This window comes from Phascolarctos cinereus, unplaced genomic scaffold, assembly GCF_003287225.1.
Source record: "Phascolarctos cinereus isolate Bilbo 61053 unplaced genomic scaffold, phaCin_HiC Scaffold_4;HRSCAF=312, whole genome shotgun sequence".
Lineage (NCBI taxonomy): Eukaryota > Metazoa > Chordata > Mammalia > Diprotodontia > Phascolarctidae > Phascolarctos > Phascolarctos cinereus.
Window position 1 is genome coordinate 133,390,198 of NW_027555847.1, and position 22,677 is coordinate 133,412,874.

General features: G+C 43.8%; 1 protein-coding gene across 1 annotated transcript in view; it reads right to left on the reverse strand.

Moving 5' to 3' along the window:
- Positions 1 to 22,677, reverse strand: part of CHTF18 (chromosome transmission fidelity factor 18) — a 55,506-nt gene that overhangs the window by 28,485 nt on the left and 4,344 nt on the right. The window contains exons 3-14 of the mRNA XM_021006837.2: positions 21,966 to 22,110; positions 20,446 to 20,647; positions 16,029 to 16,121; positions 15,160 to 15,212; positions 13,821 to 13,992; positions 12,485 to 12,703; positions 11,208 to 11,305; positions 10,239 to 10,362; positions 8,620 to 8,765; positions 6,695 to 6,788; positions 5,259 to 5,357; positions 2,593 to 2,723 (exon numbers count right to left, since the gene is read on the reverse strand). Of these exons, the coding sequence (XP_020862496.1) occupies positions 2,593 to 2,723; positions 5,259 to 5,357; positions 6,695 to 6,788; positions 8,620 to 8,765; positions 10,239 to 10,362; positions 11,208 to 11,305; positions 12,485 to 12,703; positions 13,821 to 13,992; positions 15,160 to 15,212; positions 16,029 to 16,121; positions 20,446 to 20,647; positions 21,966 to 22,110 (1,576 nt within the window). The remainder of the gene's footprint in view (positions 1 to 2,592; positions 2,724 to 5,258; positions 5,358 to 6,694; positions 6,789 to 8,619; positions 8,766 to 10,238; positions 10,363 to 11,207; positions 11,306 to 12,484; positions 12,704 to 13,820; positions 13,993 to 15,159; positions 15,213 to 16,028; positions 16,122 to 20,445; positions 20,648 to 21,965; positions 22,111 to 22,677) is intronic.

Genomic DNA, 22,677 nt, shown 5'->3' on the forward strand with positions numbered 1-22,677 from the left:
TCTCAGAGATTCTTCTAGGTCTGACAAGTTACATTCCATCACCTAAGGTGTCTTTCTCTTCTGACATTCTACATTCTCTTGTGGATGTGAGTCAAGAAGCCTCTTGGATGCTCTGACAGCAGCAGCAAGAAAGAACGCTAACAAAGGCAAAAGATAATAATGATAAAAGCACAGCTGTGGTATATAGTATACACACACACGGTTGGCGACTAGTAGAAAGAGCCCTTGACTTGGAGTCAGAGAATATGGTTTCACTCTCAGCTGTGCAGCCTTGGGGAACCCATCTCTCCCCTATGGGCCTCAGTTTCTCTACTTACAACACAACGAGGTGTTGCTAAACCTTTTTGTGTCAAGGAACATTGGGCAGTCTGGTGAAGCTGCTAGATCCCTTCTGAGAACGCTTTGTATTTTTTTTTTGTTTTTTATATGAGGCAATTGGGGTTAAGTGACTTGCCCAGAGTCACACAGCTAGTGAGTGTTATGTGTCTGAGGCCGCATTTGAACTCAGGTCCTCCTGACTCCAGGGCTGCTGCTCTATCTACTGCACCACCTAGCCGCCCCTCTGAGAACATTTTAAATGCATTAAATAAAATAGGACTACAGAGGAAGAAATCAATTATAGTGAAATACAACTGTTAAAATATTAAAACAACACACAAAAAACCAAGTTTATGGACCCCAGGTTAAAAAATTTATGATCTGAGTTCTCTTTCAGTTCTGACTTCCAATGTTCTATATTCTAAGGTCCCATCTCTGACATGCTGCAATTCTCTGTATACATGAGATGCAGAATACCAACAACAGCAAGAAATGACAATGATGAATGGTGGAGATAGAATTATAGAATTAAATGGAGACAGAAGAATAGTGATGGGAAACTCATCCTGAGCCAGTCTGTGGTTGCTTATCTTGAGGGAGAAACAACTCTAGCCTATGCCTCAGTAGTTCCTGAAGGTATCACTGGATTAGTTTTAGATTTAAAGAATTTTAGATAAAAGCTCCTCCACCTACCAAATGCTTTGCAACCCTTAAAGCACTATGTAAATGTTAACTATTATCATCACTGCTTCATGGGTGGATGTGACCTCAAAATGACAATCTGGTCCAGAGCCTCGTCTGAGGCTAAAATGCCTTATCCAAGGCCAAAGTGAAGGGAAGAGGAAAGGACTAGAACTCAGATTACCTGCCTCCTATATGACATCTATTTAAATGAATATGATGACCTGAGAAAAAATTTATATTTTGTTTAGTATGCTGTTTATGGGGAGAAGGAAGGAAAAAGAGGAAGGAAAGGGAAGACAGAAGGAAGTAAAAAGAGAGGAAGGGAAGAAGGAAAGGAAAGGAAAAGAAACAGGGAAGGAGGGATGAAGAAGGAAATGGGGAAGGAAAAGAAAGGAAAGCAACAGAAAGGAGGGAGGGAAGAAGGAAGGAAGGGGAAAGGAAGGAAGGAGGGAAGGAGGAGGAAAGGAGGAAGAGAGTGGAAAGTACAAAGGGATGGAGGAAAAAAGAGACAGGTAGGAAAGGGAAGAAAAGAAGGAAGGAAAAGAAGACAAAAGAAGGAAAAGGAGGCTGGTAACATATTTTAGAAAGACTTTCAATCAAAATGGTGAAAATCAAAAAACATTTGTGGAACCTCAAGGTGTAATATATAGTTAACCAGAAAATTCACTTATGTGGAACTTGGGTACAGCTGCCTAACCATGAATGAGGCCCTGCTATCTTACTTAGTATTAGACGAATGTTGCCATAAACAGCCAGGATGGTGACGGGCATGGGGATCGGTTGGTGGTTGCTGTAAAAGGCGACACCTGGTGGTTGCACGGTTAATGGTCCCTGCAGATACCAGGCATGTGAGGTCAAGAAGAGCACAGGAGGTAGAATCACTCCCAACAACTGGGTTGGGGCCCACAGGGTCCCCAGGTGTACCCAATACTCCCTCTCCATCTCCATCTGTTTCCTTGATCAGAAATAAAAGTCGTCTTCTGGTGGCCAGGAATGTCCGGTATTCCCTAGAGCAGTAGTTCTTAGCCCTTTTTTTTGGGGGGGGTGAGGGCATAGATCTCTTTTAGATTGGTCTAGTGAAAACTTCTCAAAATAATGACTTTAAATGCACAAAATTAAACATAAAATTAAAAAGGAAATGAATTATATTGAAATACTAAAAAAACAAAACAAAAAACAACCAAGTTTGTGGACTCCAGGTTAAGAATACACATTCTAGGGCTTTATTATAACAAAGAATATCAGCGAGGGACTGAGGATAGAGTCAGGAAGCTCTGGGTTCTAATCTCACCTCAGACACTAACTAGGTGACCTTAACCAATCACTTAACCTCTCTGGGGTTTGGTTTCCTCATCTGTTAAATGAAGGGGGTGGGTTCATTGACCAGAAGGTCCCCTTCTGGCTCCATCACCTTATGATTCAAGCCCAAGTTCTGTGTTTGACTCTAAGACACTAGTGTCCTGCTGAATTAGACTGTGAGCACCTGGCCAGGTAAGGCGACCAAAGGAACCTCCCCTTGGGAATTCCCAGTGCTGGGTTCCATCCCCACACACTCCAACACTCCCAGTCTAGAGATACAGCATTCATTACCTCTGAATCTTGGGCAACTGGAATATTTCTTGCCAAATGGAAAACAGACCCTTCTTCTGGTCCTTCAAGCCGATGCTCATGGTCTGTACCATCCTTGAACTCAGTTCCTTTTGGCCCTGACCATACAGGAACTAGGTATTCACCGGCCAGAGGAAAGGGGGAGCAAACACACACAGAACATGAGGAATGATTCAGTTGGGGGCAGAATGAAAACTTGAAATTTGATATTTCTGGGCATCAATTTCAGTAACCTGGTTTCTCAAAATCTGGGTGCTATTCCATTATGCTTAAAAGCCCACAGAATATCAAGGTGGAAGGAGGCTTAGGCTCTACCTCATTTTACAGAGGAGAAAATAATTAAGTAAATGAGTCAGGATTTGAAACCAGATCTTCTGACTCCAAACCTAAGGTTCTATTCCCCTACTACACAAACACGTACCAAGTTTAGAGATGGGAGTAAGACATTGGTTCTGGTAGAGAACTTGTTACTTGTTATAGCACAATAGTATTCCATCACAATCATAAGGCACAAATTGTTCATCGCCTAGGCAGGTCTGTTAAACAAGTAACTTCCCGTCTCTGGAGCTCATTTTCTCCATGTGTAAAATAAGGAGGTTGAGGCTACATAATCTCCAAGGTCCACTGGACCTTATTCTACCTTATCCTTATTCTACAGAACTCTACCAAATGCCTCAAGCCAAGGTAGAAAAATGATACAACGAAGGGTAGAGACCCTTGTGAGCAGTGCGTTCAATGGCTGCCCTACGAGGCAAACTAAAACCATAAGGACTCTTCAGCTTTGAATGGGGAAGGTCAAGAGCTACCAATCTGGAACCAGAAGATCTGGGTTAAAATATAAGCTCTGTTTGCTACTCAAGTGACTTTAAGCAAGCTGCTTAACCTCTGTGGGTCTCGGTTTCCATGTGTGTAAAAATTAAGGGGTTGCCATTCTGGAGAACAATTTGAAACCATACCCACTGGGCAATAAAACTGCACATACCCTTTGACCCAGCAATACAACTGCTAGGTAGGTCTGTATCCCAAAGAATTCAAAGAAAGAGGAAAAGGATTCATATGTACAAAAATATTTATAGCAGCTTTTTGCGGTGGCAAAGAGTTGGCAAACTGGGCGGATGCCCATTGATTGGGGAATGGCTGAACAAGTCGTGGTGTATGATGGTGATGGAATACTATTGTGCTGTAAGAAATGATTTGGGGGATGGTTTCAGAAAAACCTAGGAAGACCTATACGAATTGATGCAGAGTGAAGTGAGCAGAGCCAGGAGATCATTGCACACGGTCACAGTATATTGTAACAATGATCAACTGTGAAAGACTTAGCTACTCTGATCAATGTCCAAGATGATTCCAAAGGACTCATGATGAAAAATGCTGTCCACCTCCAGAGGGAGAACTGATGAACTCAGAGTGCAAACTGATGTATAATTTTGCTACTTTCTTTGTGTTTCTTGCTTTTTATTTATTTTTTTTGCAACATGGCTAATATGGAAATGTTTTGAATGACTTCACATGTATAATTCATGTCATATTGTTTGCCTTCTCAACAAGTGGGAAAGAATTTAGAAATCAACATTTTAAAAATAAATTGAAAATTTTTAAAAATTAGGGGTTTGCATCAGATGACATTTGAGGTTCTTCTTAACTCAAAACCATCCTATGATAAGTTTATAACATACAGGTATATCAATATATATATAAATATATACATATATACATATACACACACAAAATCCCTGAAGTTTTAGTTGCTTTAATAAGCTTTAATACCTTAAAATTATACTAGGACTTACGGGACACCCTGTGAATATATATACAAATTATGTTTAATATGCTTTTTCTTTCTTCTATCAGTTGTTTTGACTATATGCTTCCTCTCTCCCTCCCCTGCACCCCTTTAATGAATTAAAAACGACTAAGCAAAATCAACCAATGCAGTGACCATATCTGCCACGGTATCCCCCATTCAGCACCTGTAATCTCCCATTTTTCTATCAAGAAAGGAAGCATATTTCACTCTCTGGAACCCAGACTAGTAGTTAAAGTCACTCAGGCTTCAGCTTTCTTTTGATGTACTTTTGTCCCACCTTTAAAATTATATGAGATGACCTGGAAATCCAAGTATTTTGTAGCTAGAAGTGACCTTAGAGAAGAGACCCAGACCCCTTTGTTTTATGGATGAAGAAAAGAGCCCACGGTGTGTTAATGCCTTGACTAATACATGAACTCAGGCTTCTCACCCCAAGTCAAGGGCCCTTTTCATTCTGCCTCGGGTCTATCCTAGCTTTCTAGAAGAGTTCGGAGAAAACCCCTAGGTAGACTTATGATGGGTCATTAAAGGACAGAGGGAATGCTTAAGACATGCCCCTAACTGTAGGGTGGATCTCCTCTGGATCCCCCCATCAGAAACATAATCTGTAGAGGCCAATTACAGGGAAGGAAGAAAGCTGCCATATTCTGGTGGATGGTGGCAAACCTGAAGAAGGCTCCATGTTTTAAAGATGCCAACTAGAAGCTGGCCAAGGACAAGTGCTATCCAATGCTGCCATCACCTATAGACACAGGGGGCTATTTCAGTTCAGTGAACCCTCCCCACCCACCCCCGACCCTGGAAGTCATTGCCAAAGCTCTCTATTTTGGGCTTATACCTGCAGGGTGTTTATGCAGGAACGGATGTCATTCTCTGTCTTCTCACACAGCATCATGAGGGTACCAGTGTCTGCTTTCATTCCCTGCCGCAAAGAGATCTAAGGCAAGATGACATTAGGTGTTAAACTTCCCCACTGTATTTATGCTCTCCCAGGACTAAGTCTGGGGCAGCTAGGTGGTGCAGAGGGTGGAGTACCAGACCTGGAATTGGAAAGACTCATATTCCTGAATTCTAGCCTCAGACACTTACTAGCTATGTGACCCTGCATGAGTCACTTAACCCTGTTTACCTCAGTTTCCTCATCTGTAAAACGAGCTGAAAAAGGAAATGGCAAATCATTCCAGCATCTTTGCCAAGAAAACCCGAAATGGGGTCATGAAGAGTTGGACACAACTGAAAAACAATGGATCACGTTTAAGTCCATAAGTCAGAAATAGGAGAGAGTTGAGGGGAAACTGACCTCCTCCTCTTTAGAAATCTTTCCTAAAACCATCCCACTTCCTTTTTAAATTTTTTTTTTATTTTTAGGCACTTGGGGTTAAGTGACCTGCCCAGGGTCACAGAGCTAGTAAGTGTCAAGTGTTTGGTCTGAGGCCGGATTTGAACTCAGGTCCTCCTAACTTCAGGGCCGGCGCTCTATCCACTGTGCCACCTAGCTGCCCCTACCCACTTCCTTTTTCTGACTTGCCTACACCACCTTGGTCTATTCATTGACCACCCTCTTGCCTCATTTCTTCCCCTGAAACAATCCATAGATTATTCTCCATTGCCTTATTCTCTTTCTTCAAGCCCTCCACTCATAGCAGCTAACATGTCTAAAAACATAAAGTTAGTTGTCGAGTTAACACCTTCACCAAAAAAACCAAGACATGAAAAGACATTTAACGGGGGCGGCACATACAGATACAGCACTTATTAAGTGATTATTTTGTGCCAGACATTGTGTCAAGCCCAAGAATACAAATATAAGCCAAAAAAAAAAAAGACAGCCCCTACCCCCAAAAAGTTTACATTCTACCGGGGGAGGACAACACATAGAGGAGGAGTTGGTAAGTGGAGGCTGGGGAGAGAGAGGAGGGTACCTGCTCACTCAGGGTAAGATGGCAGACATCAATGACAACGTCTTAGACTTTAAGCACAGATAACCCAAATCTGTGCCGCCTTGGAAAATGCTCTAGTTTGGGCCTGTTGCAGATGGGGCTTCCCAATTATGATACCCTTTATTCTAATGCAGATAATCCACTGAGAAGGTAATCATGAGGTCAGTGTAATGGAGGCAGCTCTGACAGCTGGCCAACAACCCCAGAAAGCCAGGACTCGCTCTAAGCTCCAGGGGCGAAGGTAGGTGGAGGCTTTGTGTCTAATTTCCAGGATTAGTGGCAGCATCAACCTCAGGCCTGGCCCCTCTGCCTTTACCTTAATCAAGATACCAACCTCATTCAATCTCTGGACCAGACGGGAAGGTAGAGTCTGTGGGAAGTGTAGGAGGAACGCCTGCTGCTTCAGTTGTCTCAGAGAAGGTGTGTATCTATCCAGGATCAAAAGAGACATTGGTAAAGCTCTTAGCATAGTGCTGAGCACACAGTAGGTGTTTAATACATACATGTTTGCTCCCTTCTATCCAGGATCAAATGAAATATTTGTAAAGCTCTTAGCACAGTGCCCGGCACATAGTAGGTATTTAATACATGCTTGTTCCCTTCCCTTCAAGAAAGAAGGGCCAAAACCACAGAAAAAGCCATCAGTACAGAGGTAGAGAATAAAGGACTGTCTGCTCTCGGGTTTAGATAACCCAAGGAATGGGATGTCAACTAGGGAGCCCAGATTTGGTCTTTGAAATAAAAGTGCTCCCTCCAAATGAGAAGTGGGACATGGATTTAATGAGAATGTTAACAACAATAACAACAACAACAAAAAACCAATCTGATGATGTGCCCAGATATTAAGGGGAGTGGGGAGCTGGAAAAGAAAAAGCTGATCCAAAACAGAGGCTCTATTTAGGAATGCTCTGATGATACACAGTAAATCATAGGATGATAGCATCATAGATGGAAGTGACCTTAGAGGTCATCTAGTTTAACTCTCTCATTTTACAGAAGAGGAAACTGAGGCCTACAAAAGCCAAATGACTTGCCCAAGGTCACACAGCGGTGGAGTTGGGATCTGAAACCAGGTCCTCTGGCTCTACACTCTCTCCATCGTACCACATGCCTGAATGAAGAGGGCAGCTAATTCTCAACAAGATTTGTGATAATTGAGATCTTGGATAGAGCACTCTCATCAAATAAAACATTCCAATGGGCTAGCTTTGTATTTATCTTGCACTATTAAGTAGTCACGAGATGCTTTTCAATGATCCCAATCTGCTCGCTAAAGCTAGATCCTCTCTCAAATGGCATTGTATCACCATAAATCGTGGAAAGCCTTGGTCTCAGATGGACCAGATCTGAAGGTGACACAAAAAATTTAATGGAAAGACCCACAGGCAGGTGTAAGAAAGATGCGGCATTATCTCTAACAATGACTTAAGTATCAGAAGTAGAGTGAAGGACATTAATTATGAAGGATATTTATGACTGGGAAAAGAGGTGGGTCAGTTGTATCAGAAAAGTGAGGGTACTGGCATCCATGATGTACTGAAAGTAGCTGAAGAAGGCCCTCAGCACCTCAGGTAGATCTTCTAGTTAAAAAAAAATTTTTTTTGGGGGGGCTGGGCAATGGGGTTAAGTGACTTGCCCAGGGTCACACAGCTAGCGTCAAGTGTCTAAAGCTGGATTTGAACTCAGGTCCTCCTGATCCCAGAGCCGGTGCTCTATCCACTGCACCACCTAGCTGCCCCAGGTAAATCTACTATGGCGGACTCATGCAAAGATGGAGACAAGAATCCCACAGGATGAAAAGGGGTGGATGGATTAAGGTCTATATTTAGGAGGGAGGGCCTACACTGATGACATCACAGTTTCATCGGCATTTTTAGATCATGTAGGAAGTGTCCCCTATTTGTGAACTAATGTTTTAAATCACTAGCCGATTCTGTGTAGAGGAAAGAGCCTCGGACTAGAGAATTTCTGATCTCTCTTCCACTTATGATTCTCTATGTTCTATATCTTCCTCCCCAACTCTTGGCATCGAACCCTCTCTTGTAACAAAGAAACACAGTCAAGCTAAAACAACCAAGGAACATCTGACTGTGTATGCAACACTTTGGACCCACACTTCTTCACTAAGAAGACCTAGAACAGTTCCAGTGCCACCATTTTGAATGGAACATTGGAGCTGGAAGAGGCCTTGGAAATTAAATCCAACCTCCCTCTTTTACAGAGAAAGATACAGAAAAGAGAGGTAGCACAGATACTCACTGGTCATTGCAGATGCAGATAATGGGTCGCAGCAAGAGGCCCCCTTCTTTCTTTCGTTTCTTGCCACCCCCGGCTGCCCCTCCTGTTTTCTCTGTCTCTCCCACATCCTTACGATTAACGATGCTAAGAAGTACATTGATGGAGGGCTGGAGGGAGGCAGGGAAGTACATGGGTGAATGGCTGGACTCCAGCACACAGGGACATGATAGAAAACAGAATGCTTTTCTCTGGAATAATGGCTATACTCTGGGGTGAACTGGTAAACGTTTAACAACCAGCTCTCTGGAGAAAAAAAATGTATGCAGGACACACTTTTAAATTTAATCTGCATTGTCAATATTTTCTCCAATCAACAAAACAATAAGTCAAGCTCTGATCTGTAGGATTTGCCAATTTCTGAGATATAAATGCTCACATTAAAAATTTAACAATCAGCTCTTAAGAGCTGGTGTGAAGTGGCTCCAGCACAGCCTTGCTTGTATGCCGCCCCTTATCCCACTCAACAGGACAATGCCAATGGGTGGGAAAGGGGAAAGAAGAAATATAGCAAAAAAAAACTTGTAGAGGATGGAGATCTGGGACTCTTTAGGCCTCAATCTGAGCCATGTCCATTTCCCCCTTGTGAACTCTGCAGGTAATCTGAGTGTTAATTTGTCTGCTTCTTAAAATGATGGGAAAACGGTGACTTTTACTTGATGGCGTTTGTCTCACGTCAGAGAGAGGAAAGGGAATTAGCAGAATGAAAACACAGTGATATGAGTGAGTCCCAGCCAATTTAACATTCAACCGAGTTCTCTTGACTGGGAATGAGCCTGGGACTACAGAATGGTCCAGTATGCCCAGGTGGGCAAGTCCCATGCTTGGCTTGGGTGTGTTCTGGAAGGAGGGATGGAATCTTAACCTAGGGGCCTTTGGAGATAAGAGCAGGCAGAGGCTTCTGGCCTAAGCAGGTCAGAGGCAGGCCTAGGGAATGACAAATGTTGTCTCCTTTAAAAAAAAGCCAAACTGTCCCACGTTATGTGGGAGGAGCACCTGGCACTTTTTTATTGTTGTTCAGTTGTTCTTCTATCCCGTCTGACTCTTTGAGACCCCATTTGGATTTTTTTGGCAAAGATACTACAGTGGTTGGCCATTTGCTTCTCCAACTCATTTTACAGATGAGGAAACTGAGGCAAACAGGGTTAAGTGACTTGCCCAGGATCACACAGCTAAGAAGTGTGCAAGGCCAGACTGGAATCCAGGAAGATAATTTCCTGATTCTGCCACTCTATCCACTGCACCACCTAGCTATCTTGGCATTTAAGGGAAAATACATTGCAAATTATCTCTTGGGCTACTAAGGCATTCACACATTCCCTTTCTCAGGCATCCCCTGTCTGTGAGACAGCTGATGGGGACAATGGGTCAAGCTGCTGCCAGGGAAATAAGCTGTTGTCTCTGACTGAAGTTCACTGGCCTACACAGGGATGGAAGCCATGACCTCGGCCCCACGAGCATAGTCGTATAACTGCTAGGTAACGGACCCAGAGAGTCTGTAGCCACACCTTGCTGGGGGCCCTCTGGAGAGTCAAGAATTTGGTCCTACAGTAGCCTAAAGGCACTTCCAAACCCAGGCATACCGTGGGTGCACCATCTATTTCATCGATGATCAAACAGTTGGGCTTCCCCTTGGCTCCCAGCACCGATTCCATCTGCGTGGCTGCTTCGATGCGAGTCTTGAAGACCTCAGGACTGCGGTCGTCACTGAAATGGAATCAGCCCAGAGCCATCAGAGCCGCAAAGAATTAAGGGCTGGGAGGAGACCTCGGAAGGTCATAAGGAGCAGTCCCCTGCCTTGAGACCAAGGGATGACTACACCACACAGAGTGGACATTTAAGAAGTCCTTCTGGTCTCCAATAAATATCTCCTGTTGATGACCCAGGTAATGAAAAAAAAAACCCACTGGACTTGGGAGTTGAAAGGTCTAGGCTTAGATCAAGATTCTGTTACTTAGCAATAGCAAGGCATTGTGAGACTTGGTTTCCTCAGCTCTGAAGTACATATAATAATACCTGCATAACTCATCTCACAGGCTTGTTGTGAATAATAGCAATAACAGCTAGAATTCCTATAACACTTTAAGGTTTGCAAAGTGCCTCATATCTGTTATTTCATCTGATCCTCACAACAACCCTGGGGGGTAGATGCTACTAGTATCCCCACTTCACAAATGAGTAAGATAAGGCTGAGGTTCAGTGATCTGTCCCATTTCACACAGCTATACTAGGGAGGATTTGAACTCAGGGTTCCTGACTCAGAATCCAATACTCTGTGTGCTATCAATCACGTAAGCTATCCTTTGCCTTTCTTCTTTTTTTATCTTTTTTTTTTTGGCTAGGCAATGGGGTTAAGTGACCTGCCCAGGGTCACACAGCTAATAAGTGTTATATGTGTATGAGGCCAGATTTGAGCTCAGATCTTCCTGACTCCAGGGCCAGCGCTCTATCCACTGCGCCACCTAGCTGCCCCCTCTCCTTTGTCTTCTTAAAGAACATTTTCCTGGTTTCAGAAGTCCTCCCCTGAAATCTCTTGCCCCTCCTTCACTCACCTGGCATTCATCTCCACCACACTGTACCCAGCATGCTTCGCAATCACGTGTGCCAGGGTGGTTTTCCCCAGCCCAGGTGGGCCACACAGAAGGGCTACCTGTAGTCAAGAGGGGACAGAAAAATGCACTGAAACCCTATGAGGGCTCCAAGGCCCAGTATCACCCTCCCACCTCCTACTCCATCAAGTCTTTTTTTTTTGGACTCCTAATGGACTTGGAAATGGAAAGAGCAGAGGATGGAGTACTGGGAAACCTGGGCTCTAGCACTGGCTCTGTCATTTAAGCTCTGTGACCTGGGGCAGCTCAATTTATTTCTCTGGGTATCAATTTGCTCATCTCTAAAGCAGGAATAATGAGACCCATACAACCTTTCTAGCAGGATTGTGGTGAGCAAAGTTCTTCACAGGCTACAAGCACGAGGAAACTGAGAGTTATCCACATTACTATATTGCTTGTTTAAAGTCTTCCCCCCCTTTTCATATGCAAAAGATCACTCCCCCACCCCCCTACCCAATTAAATAAATAATACATGTAAAAGATCGATTTCCCCTTAGCTTCTGTCCAAACAATCACAGATTTGGACGAGGAATTCACGGGATGAGAATCAGAGAGGCTAAATCTCAGGCCTGCTGCTTACCGCCTGTGTGACCTGAGAAAAATCACTTCATCTTTCTCTGCCTCAGTGTGATCATCTGTAAAATGAGGGGGTTGGACTGTTATTATTATTCAGTCCTGTCTGACTCTTTGTGACCCCATTGGGGTTTTCTTGGCAGAGATACTGGAGTGGTTTGCCATTTCCTTCTCCAGCTCATTTCACAGATGAGGAAACTAAGGCAGGCAGGGTTAAGTGACTTGCCCAGGGTCACACGGCTACTAGGTATCTGAGGGTTGGCCTAGGTAGCTTCTGAGATGCCCTTCTGGCTCTAAGTCTACAATCTAATAAGGAATTCCTGGGGACACTGGAATGAAATAACTCATTTGCAAACTGCTCTAAGGTTTGCAAAGTGCTGACAATCTTGGGAGTTTAGACAATGCAAATTCCATCATCCCCCACGTCACAGAAGAAGAAAGGTGACAGTCACACAGCAAGATTTGAAGCCAGTCTCCTGCCTCAAGGAAATAGGTTCTTTCCATTTCACTAGGTCAGACCCCTAGCAGTGAGGGTCTTGGGGAGAGTGGAGAACGCCACTTTGGGGATCAGCTGTCTTCCCAGGCTACGTCTGTCTTCAGAGGGACCGCACTGGCCTCCCCGCCGTCCCCGGTGTCCGAACCCTCACCTTATATTTGGGCCTGTTGTTCTGATCCAGCTCGGCTTCCAGGATCTCCTCCATTATCTGTTCTTTGGTTTTCCATTTCTGGGGCTCCCTGCCAAACTTGGGGGGAGCCCAGGCCGGTGGCTGCTCGGCACTCAGTTTGGGTTTCTTGGCAAGCTTCTCTCTGCCAAACACCACCACGTCCCATAGCTTGAGCCACTTCAGAAGACAGCGGTTGGTGTACTGTGGGGAAGAGAGTGGACACCTTCATGAGAGGCAAAGAGGGACTAGTAGGAAAAGTTGTCATTTCACGGGCAAACTGTAGATCATTTTGTTATTCGTCGTGTCTGACTCTTCGTGACCCCATTTGGGTTTTTCTTGGCCATGCTACTAGAACGGTTTGCCATTTCCTTCTCCAGATCATTTTACAGATGAGGAAACTGAGGCAAGCAGGGTTAAGTGACTTGCCCAGGGTCACACAGCTAGTAAGTGTCTGAGGCCAGATTTGAACTCGGGAAGATGAGTCTTCCTGACTCTAGGCCCAGTGCTCTAACTAGTGCACCACCCAGCAGCTGTCAGAAGTCATCTCCTCCAACCCTTGATTTTTACAGATGGGAAAACTGAGACCTGGAGAGGTCACACAGCCAGTTAGTGGCAAAGGTGAAATCAGACTCTCCCTCCAGGGCTGTGTCCAAGCCAAATATCTTGAGTACTGCCACTCTCTGCTTCCAGAGGGGTCACCGTTTGATTCTCCTGCTCCTGGCTACCAGGAGAAGGATTAAACTTCACAAACAGCCCCAAATGCTGGCTCCTCCAATCAGGGCGGCTGACCACCAATGCCCTACCACTGGTCAATCTCCAGCCTCCGAGGAAATATCTGCCACCACCACCAGAAAACTGGGTTGCTTTAAACTTCTGACTGCCACTGACTCGCTGTGTAACCGCAGACAAGTTCCTGAACCTCTCTGGGCCTGAGTTTCATCTAAAAAATGAAGGGCTTGAACAAAGTCCTCTCCGGTTCTAGATCTATGAAAGTACAATCAAGCCCCTTTTGGTCATCTGGATTTTTCTGTAGCTTTTCCTTTAACTTGTAAAACGCCCAACCCTCAATTCCCTCTAAGCCCAGTGGCCACCATTCTACTAGACCAGGGGTAGGGAACCTGCTCAAGGCCACTTGTGGCACAGTCAAAGGCCTTTGACTGAAAGGGCCGCACTTGAGGACCTAGAGGGCCACGTGTGGTCTTGAGGCTGCAGGTTCCCTGCCCACTAGACAAGCCTTCCAGAACTGGTAGGGCATCAGTCAACCTCCCAACATGCACACACAGTTTTTGTGATGCTGCTTCCTGGAACGCAGACTCACATCATCACTGAGCAACTCCCTGTAGTGCCTGGGGGCGAACATGTCTACCCAGAGGCTGTGCTGGGAAGAGTCTTGATTTTCTTTGCCCTCTTCTTCCTCCATGCCTTGGGCTCTACTGACACTGTCCTCTGTCTCTGGGGTCTCTCCTTCAGGTTCAACGGCCTCCAGATGCCTGAAAACCAACGTAACACCAACAGGTGAGAGTCAAACCACCAAGTGTCCATATTCCCAGTGCCACACCCACCCTGCCTCCTACCTTGGGGGCAGGGGTGCAGGTTTTCTCTCTTTGTTAACTTCTGGTGTGTCATTTTCATCAGGACCCAACCATGAACAATGAACATCACTCCGATGATTTAAGCTTTCCTATTTTGCTGTATAGTGTTTTCTAAATTGTATTCATGTAAGTCCTAGATGTCTCTGAGATAGGTCAATTCCCAGTTATTTATTGGGAATGAAATTTTTAAAAAAATCACTTCCTGGCCAGGTCTTGTTAGCAATGGAGAGAAAGTTTGAGGATTTTTGTGCTTTATTTTTTATTTTTCTATTTCACTGAAGCTGTTGTTTTCATTAATTTGCTCACTGACTCTAAAATAAATCATCACACTGTCTGTAAATAGAGAATTCTGGTACAGTTCAGAGGAAAAGTGCTGGATTTTGAGGCAAAAGACCGGGATTCAAATCTCACTCCTGATATTTACTGTTTTGTATGACTTAAGGCAAATCAATTACCCTCTCTGGGTCTCAGTCTTCTTATCCGTAAAATGAGGAAATCGGATTAGAAGGTTTTCTCTAAAATCTTTCTTTTTTTTTTTGGTGAAGCAACTGGAGTTAAGTGACTCGCCCAAAGTCACACAGCTAGTGAGTGTTATGTGTCTGAGGCCACATTTGAACTCAGGTCCCCCTGACTCCTGGGCCGGTGTTCTATTTAACACACCACCTAGCTGCCCCCCTCTAAAATCCATCATGACTTAACTGACCCACAGTAGGATAAGGGCCAGAAGCTGTGTTTCTAGTGATGGGAATGTTCTATATTGAGTTATCCATACTCTCTCACACACTGACCAGAGCATGAACTTTGGCTAGCTGGGTAGGGTTAGCTAAATACAGAGGCTCAGACTTGGGCTAGGACCCTCACATGAACAGGAGGGTACTTCCTTTTTTTTTTTTTTAAGTGAGGCAATCAGGGTTAAGTGACTTGCCCAGGGTCACACAGCTAGTGTCTGAGTCCAGATTTGAACCCAGGAAGATGAGTCTTTCTGACTCCTGGCCCACTGCTCTGTGCACTATGGCACCCCCTAGCTTCCCTAGATAGACAGGGCAGAAAAGCAAATAAACTCACCTGTTCAACATCTCAGTCAGTTTCTGTGATGCTTCCAGAACCCGCCGTCTACGCTGCAAGCAAAGACATGAGAGAAATCACAGGATCAGAGCTGGAAGAGATCTTGTGCATCACCTAATGGAATCTTCGCATTTTATAGACAGAGTGAGGTCCACAGAGATGAAATTATTTGCCCAAAGTCATATAGACAATTAAGCGGTGGAGTAACAATGCAAACCCAGTGCCTTTGATGATGTATCTAGCAGTCTTTCCTCTGCACCAAATTAGGATCACATTAAGCTTCAGGACCCACAAGAACAAACACATCTTGCAGGTTTAACAAAAAATTCAAATCTGACATTTCAAGTTAGATTTTCCAAACTTGCCTTGAATACAGACTATTTTATGGAGAATGGATCTGGCTGGGAATTAGGAAACCTGAACTCTAATCTTTTCTCTGACTCCACATCTGTAAAAAACCTCTCCTTCATACACTTTTCAAGCCTATGGAGGCAGAGCAAGAGAGGAGTATCTACACCAAAATAACCACTAAATTTCCTTTTCTGTAGCCTTTATCAGTATTTACAAGATGCTCTCTTCATTCCAGTTCAGCGACATAAGAAAAGTCATTTTAAGCATTAATAACTTAATGGGGGAAAGTAGTATTGTCCCCATTGTACAAATGAGAAAACTGAGGCTCGGATAGACTGACTTGCCTGTGTTAGAAATGGAACGCAAACTCGGGTCTTTGGACTACATGTCTAGTGGTTTTTGGTTTTTGTTTTGTTAAATATGGCTGTGCTGACCTCTCCATCCGGCTTCATCAACCCTTCTCCCTCCTCCCACCAGGAGTCCCCAAGAAGGAAGAACCATCGGATACGGAGCCTTACCTCATCAGCAACTTGCTCCTTCAGGTAAGAAAAGGGCATGCCCAGCAAATGGAGCTGCCCATGTCCACGCCAGGCAGCATCACAGTGGGAGAGCTGGGGAGACAAGGTAGGTAGACACAGCACTTTTTTTTTAAACTCAGGCAATTGGGGTTAAGTGACTTGCCCAGAGTCACACAGCTAGTAAGTGTTAAGTGTCTGAGGCTGGATTTGAACTCAGGTCGTCCTGACTCCAAGACCAGAGCTCTATTCACTGTGCCACCTAGCTGCCCGACATAGCACTTTTATAAAACCCCCTCCCAGAGTCAAACTCCAGGCTTCTCCATGTTCTTCACTCTGTGCCTTTTCCGTCCACGGATGTCGTGTGTCCCCACCCCTTCCACTGTCATGCCCTGGTCTTGGAAAGAGGGAATGAAGGACAAATCCATACACATATGGATGGGAATGAGAACAACACTTTAGAAAAAAGTGCTTCTGACCCTTTGTATTCTAACGGGGCCAGAGGAAGGAGGCTCTTAACAGTGGAATATCGGGGGCCACCGTCTTGGGTAAGAACTGGAACACAGGCAGTCTCTAGGACCGACAAGAACATAGGCCAAAGCCTATCCGAACAGCTTCCAGGGGAGAGCTCAAATTCTTTTCTTATCCTGGAATTAATTAGGCCACGCAGTTGGGCAAAAATCCAAACTTACTAAGAAGATAAATTGGTGTGAAGAAAGCACTTAATTCAAAAAATTTTAAAAAAAAAGTACTTAACTTTATACAGGAATCCTTCCATCCATAAAACAAGAATGTTCCTTTAAGTCATGAGCTATCCTGGTTAATTTAAATTAGGTTTTAATTTATATACAACTTTTCGGAAAAACCCGACCTGTTATATAAAGGGAGGCATCCTGGATTGGAGCAGCCAGCACAGTGCTGGGCACAGAGAAAGTCTTAAGTACCAAATGAAATGAATTACTGAATAGTAACAGTTCACATTCCTCTAGTGTTTTATGGTTTACAAAAGCTTTTTTTCACAATTAACTTTGTGAAGCAGGTAAATGCAAATCATCCCCATTTCGCAGCTGAGGAAACTGTGGCCCAGAAAGGTAAAAAATAATTTGCCCAAGGTCACAAAAGTGAGTTAGCAGCGGACTGCTGTTGTTATTCAGTTGACTTCAGTTGTATCTGACTCTTCGTGACCCCATTTGGGGTTTTCTGGGCAGAGATGCTGCAGTGGTTGGCCATTTCCTTCTCCAGCTCATTTGAAAGATGAGGAAACTGAGGCAAACAATATTAAGTGACTTGCCCAGGGTCACACAGCTAGTAAGTATCAGAGGCTGGATTTGAACTCAGGAAGATGTGTCTTCCTGATTCCAGGCCTATTGCTCTATATGCTGTTCCACCTAGCAGCAGGGTCAGCACTTCACAGGTCTTCTGATTACAAGTTAGCACATTCCTCTTACTCTATACTGCCACTGGATTAGCAGAGAGAGCGAGCACTGGGTTTGGGGTCAGAAGACCTAGGGTTCAAATCCCAGCTCAGATGTTGGCTGGTTGTTAAACAAGGTACTCGTCATTTCTTAGTTTTGTTTTTCTCTTCTGAATAATGAGGGGGTTTGGATGAGATCACAGATTCAGAGCTCTCCACACACAGACACAGACACAGACACAGACACACACACACACACACACACACACACACACAGAGACACACACACTCACTCATTCCCCCTTTTATAGAAGAGGACATCGACATGGAAAGCTTCGATGATCTGCTCCAGACCACACAGGTAAAGGCTGTAGTACTAGTAACCTACACTAATGTAGCATTTTCTTTTTCAAGGCATTTTCTGCACAGCACCGTGTACAGTGTAATTGGCCCCATTTTACAAACGAGCAAAGAGAGGCTCTGAGAGGTTGTGACTCACCCATGACAAAAAAGCTAGTAAGTGTCAAAAGTTAAATTAGAATTTTAAAATTAAATTAAGATAATAACAGAGTTAATATTTGAATCTAGATCCTCCGATTTTAAATCCAGGACTCCATAAATTTCTAAGGTTTTTTCAGCTTTAAAGTTTCAGGATAATTCCATGACTTACCAACTGCGGCGTAATTGGCCAGGGTTTCTACCCACTCTCACCTTACTATGCAGGTTGAAGCTAATTCTTTTTCTCAAATCCAAGGAAGCTGTCTCCTAGACTTGACTGGACCAGAAAGCTAAGCCTCAAGAGGCCTAGTGTTGATGGAGCTTCCTGGTCCCCCAAGGGCATAAAAAAAGACTGCCAAGACGGAGTGGGAGCCCTTCATGCCTGACTGATATTCCAATGTCCTGATGAGACCCTTTCAATATGGAGGTGAGAGTGTGTTAGGGGTACCGTGTCTACCCAAGCTAAGAGCTATATCCTTGATGAATGTCCTTCTTATGCTATGACTAACTAAATCTCCTTTTTTTGACTGCTGGATGATTGACATGTACCTTATTTCGTTCCAATATTGGACCTAAATAGGCCCGCATCAGGCTTAGCCCACCACATGGGACCAATAGTCTAATGACTGAAAATATCTTGGCTCCTATATCTCTACCTCTAGACCCAATCTCTTTCTTGGGCTCTATCAAGCTGTGTTCCACTCTTGAACAAAGAAAAGAGCACTGGGCTAAGAATTGGGTAATTCATCTCTAATTGTTTCTTCTTTTTAAGGTCCCAACAACACCTCAAACTTATCATGTACAAAACTGAATTCATCATCTTACCCCTCAAAACTTGCCTCTCTTCCTAATTTCTCTTTCTGTTGAGAACATGGGTATCTTCCCAGACACCAACGCTTGAAAGTTTAGCATCCTTGTTGATTTTCCCTTTCCTCTCAGTCTCTACATCATGCATCATTTCTAACCAGAAGCTAAATTCTATTGCTTCTAACTCACAGTCATCTCCTTTCTACTACCAAAACTCTAGTTGAGGACCTTATTTCTTTTACCTCAATTGTTCTAAGAGTCTCCCTCTTGGTTCTGCCGCCTATCACTCCTTTTCCTTTTTTTTAAAATTTAATTTTCATTTTTTTCTCAATTACATGTAAACAAAAATTTTTAACATTCATTTCTTCTTGAGTTCCATATTCTCTCCTTCTAACCCTTTACTCCTCCACCTTTGAGAAGGCAAGCACAATGTACCTGTGCAGTCATGCAAAACATTTCCATCTTAGCCATGTTGCAAAAAACAAACAAAAAAAACCGCAGACCAAAAAACCCAAGAATAAAGTTAAAAAAGCGTGTTTCGATCTGCATTCAGACTCCATCAGTTCTTTCTCTGGAGGTGGATAGTATTTTTCATCAGGAGTCCTTTGTAATTGCCATGGATCCCTGTATTGCCGAGAACAGCTAAGTCATTCCCAGTTGATTACTGTACAATATTGATGTTACTGTTGACAACATTCTCCTGGTTTTGCTCACTTCACTTTGCATTATCGCTCCCTTTCTGACCTATCAGCGGAACTACTTTGTACCGGGCATTATCACAGCACTCCTCTGCCAGAAAACCTTCAATGGCTCTCACTGTCCATTAACAAATTAGATGGTCCCAATCCTAGAACTGAAGGCTTTATGTGATCCATCTCATAGAGCTGTTGTGAGGATAATGCTTTATAAACTTTAAAGTACTGCACAGATGTGGGTTCTTCTTCTTCTTCATCATCATCATCATCTTCCAACTTACCTTTCTAGCCTTAGCTCATACCACTGAATTTCATGTATTCTACATTGCAGGCAAAATGGACTACTTTCCATCTCCTGTTTTCATTCTCCAATCACCCACCTCCAAGCCTTTGCTCATGCCATGTCCTAGAGTAGCCTGCTCTTCCTTTCCTCCCATCTGTTTTTTTCCAGTCCTTCCCTTCAACTCAGGTACCCCTGACATTCACCTCCATGGGGCCTGGCACACAGTAATCCAGTAATAATTGCTTGTTCCCTTGCCCTGCCTCTGGCCATTGCAGATGGAAGAGAAATAACATGATACAGAAGGAAGAACACTGAACTTGGAGTCAGAAAGACCTGGATTCAAATCCCACCTCTGATACTCACTAGCTGTATGAGCACAGACAAGTCACTTTGCCTTTATAAGACTCAGTTTCCTTATCTGAAAAATAGGGCTGATGCCTGTAATGCCCCCCTAGCAGGACTGTTGCGAAGACTGGAGGAGATACTATATGTAAAGTGGTTTGCTAATCTTAAATCATTATATAAATTTAGCTATAATTAGCATCATCTCACTCTTGAAATTTCACCATTTTTTTACACTCTGCTTGGATTTGGCCTTTGCACACTCATCCTATTCCCCCTTGAATCACAGTTATTTATGTACTTGTCTTTCACAGGGCCTATATCACATGGGGTATGAGCATAGAACACTGAAGGTTCAGTCAATCCTCCAGTTCCTCCTACCTTCACTCCTACTCCCAACGGGTCGTCTTTTACCACCATGAAGACCCGGGTGCCATCAGTGGATGTCACATTGACATATTCTTCCAGGACTGGGGGGCGTTTCAGAACTAGTTTCTTGTCCCTGCTAGTGGGTGGCGTCATCTGTAGGAGACCCACATCACTGATGTCCAGGGGCCCTTGGTCCAGAAGTTTGTCTAAGTCTCTATAGCATCCACGGGGAATAAACACAAATATTGATGAGCAGGTCTGAGGGTCCAGAGACAAAATTTCTCATTCTTGTATCAGTCACCAACTTCCCAGTTCTGTACAGTGAAAAGAGCACTGGGCTAGGAATTGTCTAGGATTCCAGCCTAAGTTCTATTACAAATTTGCTGCGTGACCAGTCAAGTCACTTTTCCACTCTGAGCTCTACTTTGCTTGTCCAAAAACATGAGAATGACATATTTATTAATAGTGTATTTAACATTATCAATAATTCACTTATATAACACTTTAAGATTTACTAATCGTTTCTGTCCCAAGAATCCCACGAGTTGGGTAGGGCAAGCATTATTATTCCCATTTTTAAAATGAGGGAATAGGTTCAAGAGAGGTAATGGGGATATGCCCAGGGTTACACAGCTACTAAATGCTGGAGCAGTGATTTGAACGCAGGTCTTTCGACTCTAAGATTTGCGTTGTTACCACTGTATAATGATGCGTCTTACCTTTCACACTCATCATCTCACCTGACAGTTCTATGAATAGGACAAATATTGTTATCTCCACCTTACAGAAGAGGAAATTCAGGCACAGAAAGACTGCATTAGGCCAAGACCAGAATTCAGAGCTGCTGACCGTAGCCTTGTGCTTTTTCCATCATACCAACCCCTCCTAATTCCAGTACCTTCCCTCCATTATTTATTTCCTACTTTATTTTATATATATATATATATAAAATTATATATTGTTATATATAAAATATATATAAATATACATAAAATTATATATAGATATATGTCCTATATATATAATTTTTGTCCTATATATATATTATCATATATAGGATATATATGTATGTGTGTATAGCTATAGATACATATAGATACATATTTGTCTGCCTGTTGTCTTGCGCATTAGATTGTAAGCTTCGTAAGGACAGGGACTGTCTTGTGTGTCTTTTTGTATCCCCAGAGCTGTGCTCTATGAGCAAAGCAGAACTTCAGTAGTTCAAAAGAAATGTGAGACGCACATATTTAGAGCCCTCTCCACTCCAGATGGACTACTTGTGCCTGATCTGCGGTAGAACCTTCCAAGCTTGTATGGGTCTGATGAACCAGTCGGAAACACTGTACCTCGACTCCAATACGGTGAGGTCATCCCGGTTCTCTTTGAGAACCAAGAAGAACAGCCAGGCACTGCCCAGCCGACCAGCCAGCATCCCCAGAGCTTGGCACGGTGCCCAGCACGCAGTAGGTGCTTAATAAATAAATACACACCTCACTGCTTTTGCATGGTAGCCTTGCTACACTCTCGCCTACCTGTTGCTCCACGCCTCTTGGAGGTCCTCGGGAGAAAGGGGTGGGGTGATATCTCTGGGAGGGGAGTCAGGATAGACGGGTTCTTCCTCTAATCCAAAGGTCAGCTTCTTGACTACCTCCAGCTTCCGCTTCTTAGACTTGGGAGCTGTCAGGACACCGAGCGGAAGTAATGAGGAGCCACTTATGGTACAGAGCTACCAAGTCCCTTAACTTCTCTAGGGCTGCTCCCCAATTTCCAGTCTCCTGCAATGCTTTGGAGAAAGGGGAGGAACCAGGATCCAAGAGCTTCCTAAACTCATTCATCAAAAATGTCATCCTTGGGGGCAGCGTGGTGGCGCAGTGGATAGAGCACCGGCCCTGGATTCAGGAGGACCTGAGTTCAAATCTGGCCTCAGACACATAACACTTAATTAGCTGTGTGACCCTGGGCAAGTCACTTAACACCACTGCCTAACAAACAAACAAAAAACAAAACAAAACATCATCCTCCAAAGCTTACATCACACCCAAACACCCTCAGCTACCCTAAATAAGCTACTTCAATCTCTGTCACCTGGGAGGAGACTAAATCCTCATGGAACCTCTTTCCAAAGCTGAAATCACCTCTCAAGGCACCAAGTTCCTGAAGCTTAATCTTCCCAAGTGCAACTGGAATTAGATTAAACGTAACTGGGAAATATTTAACGAAATAAATAAAAACACAACAAAACAT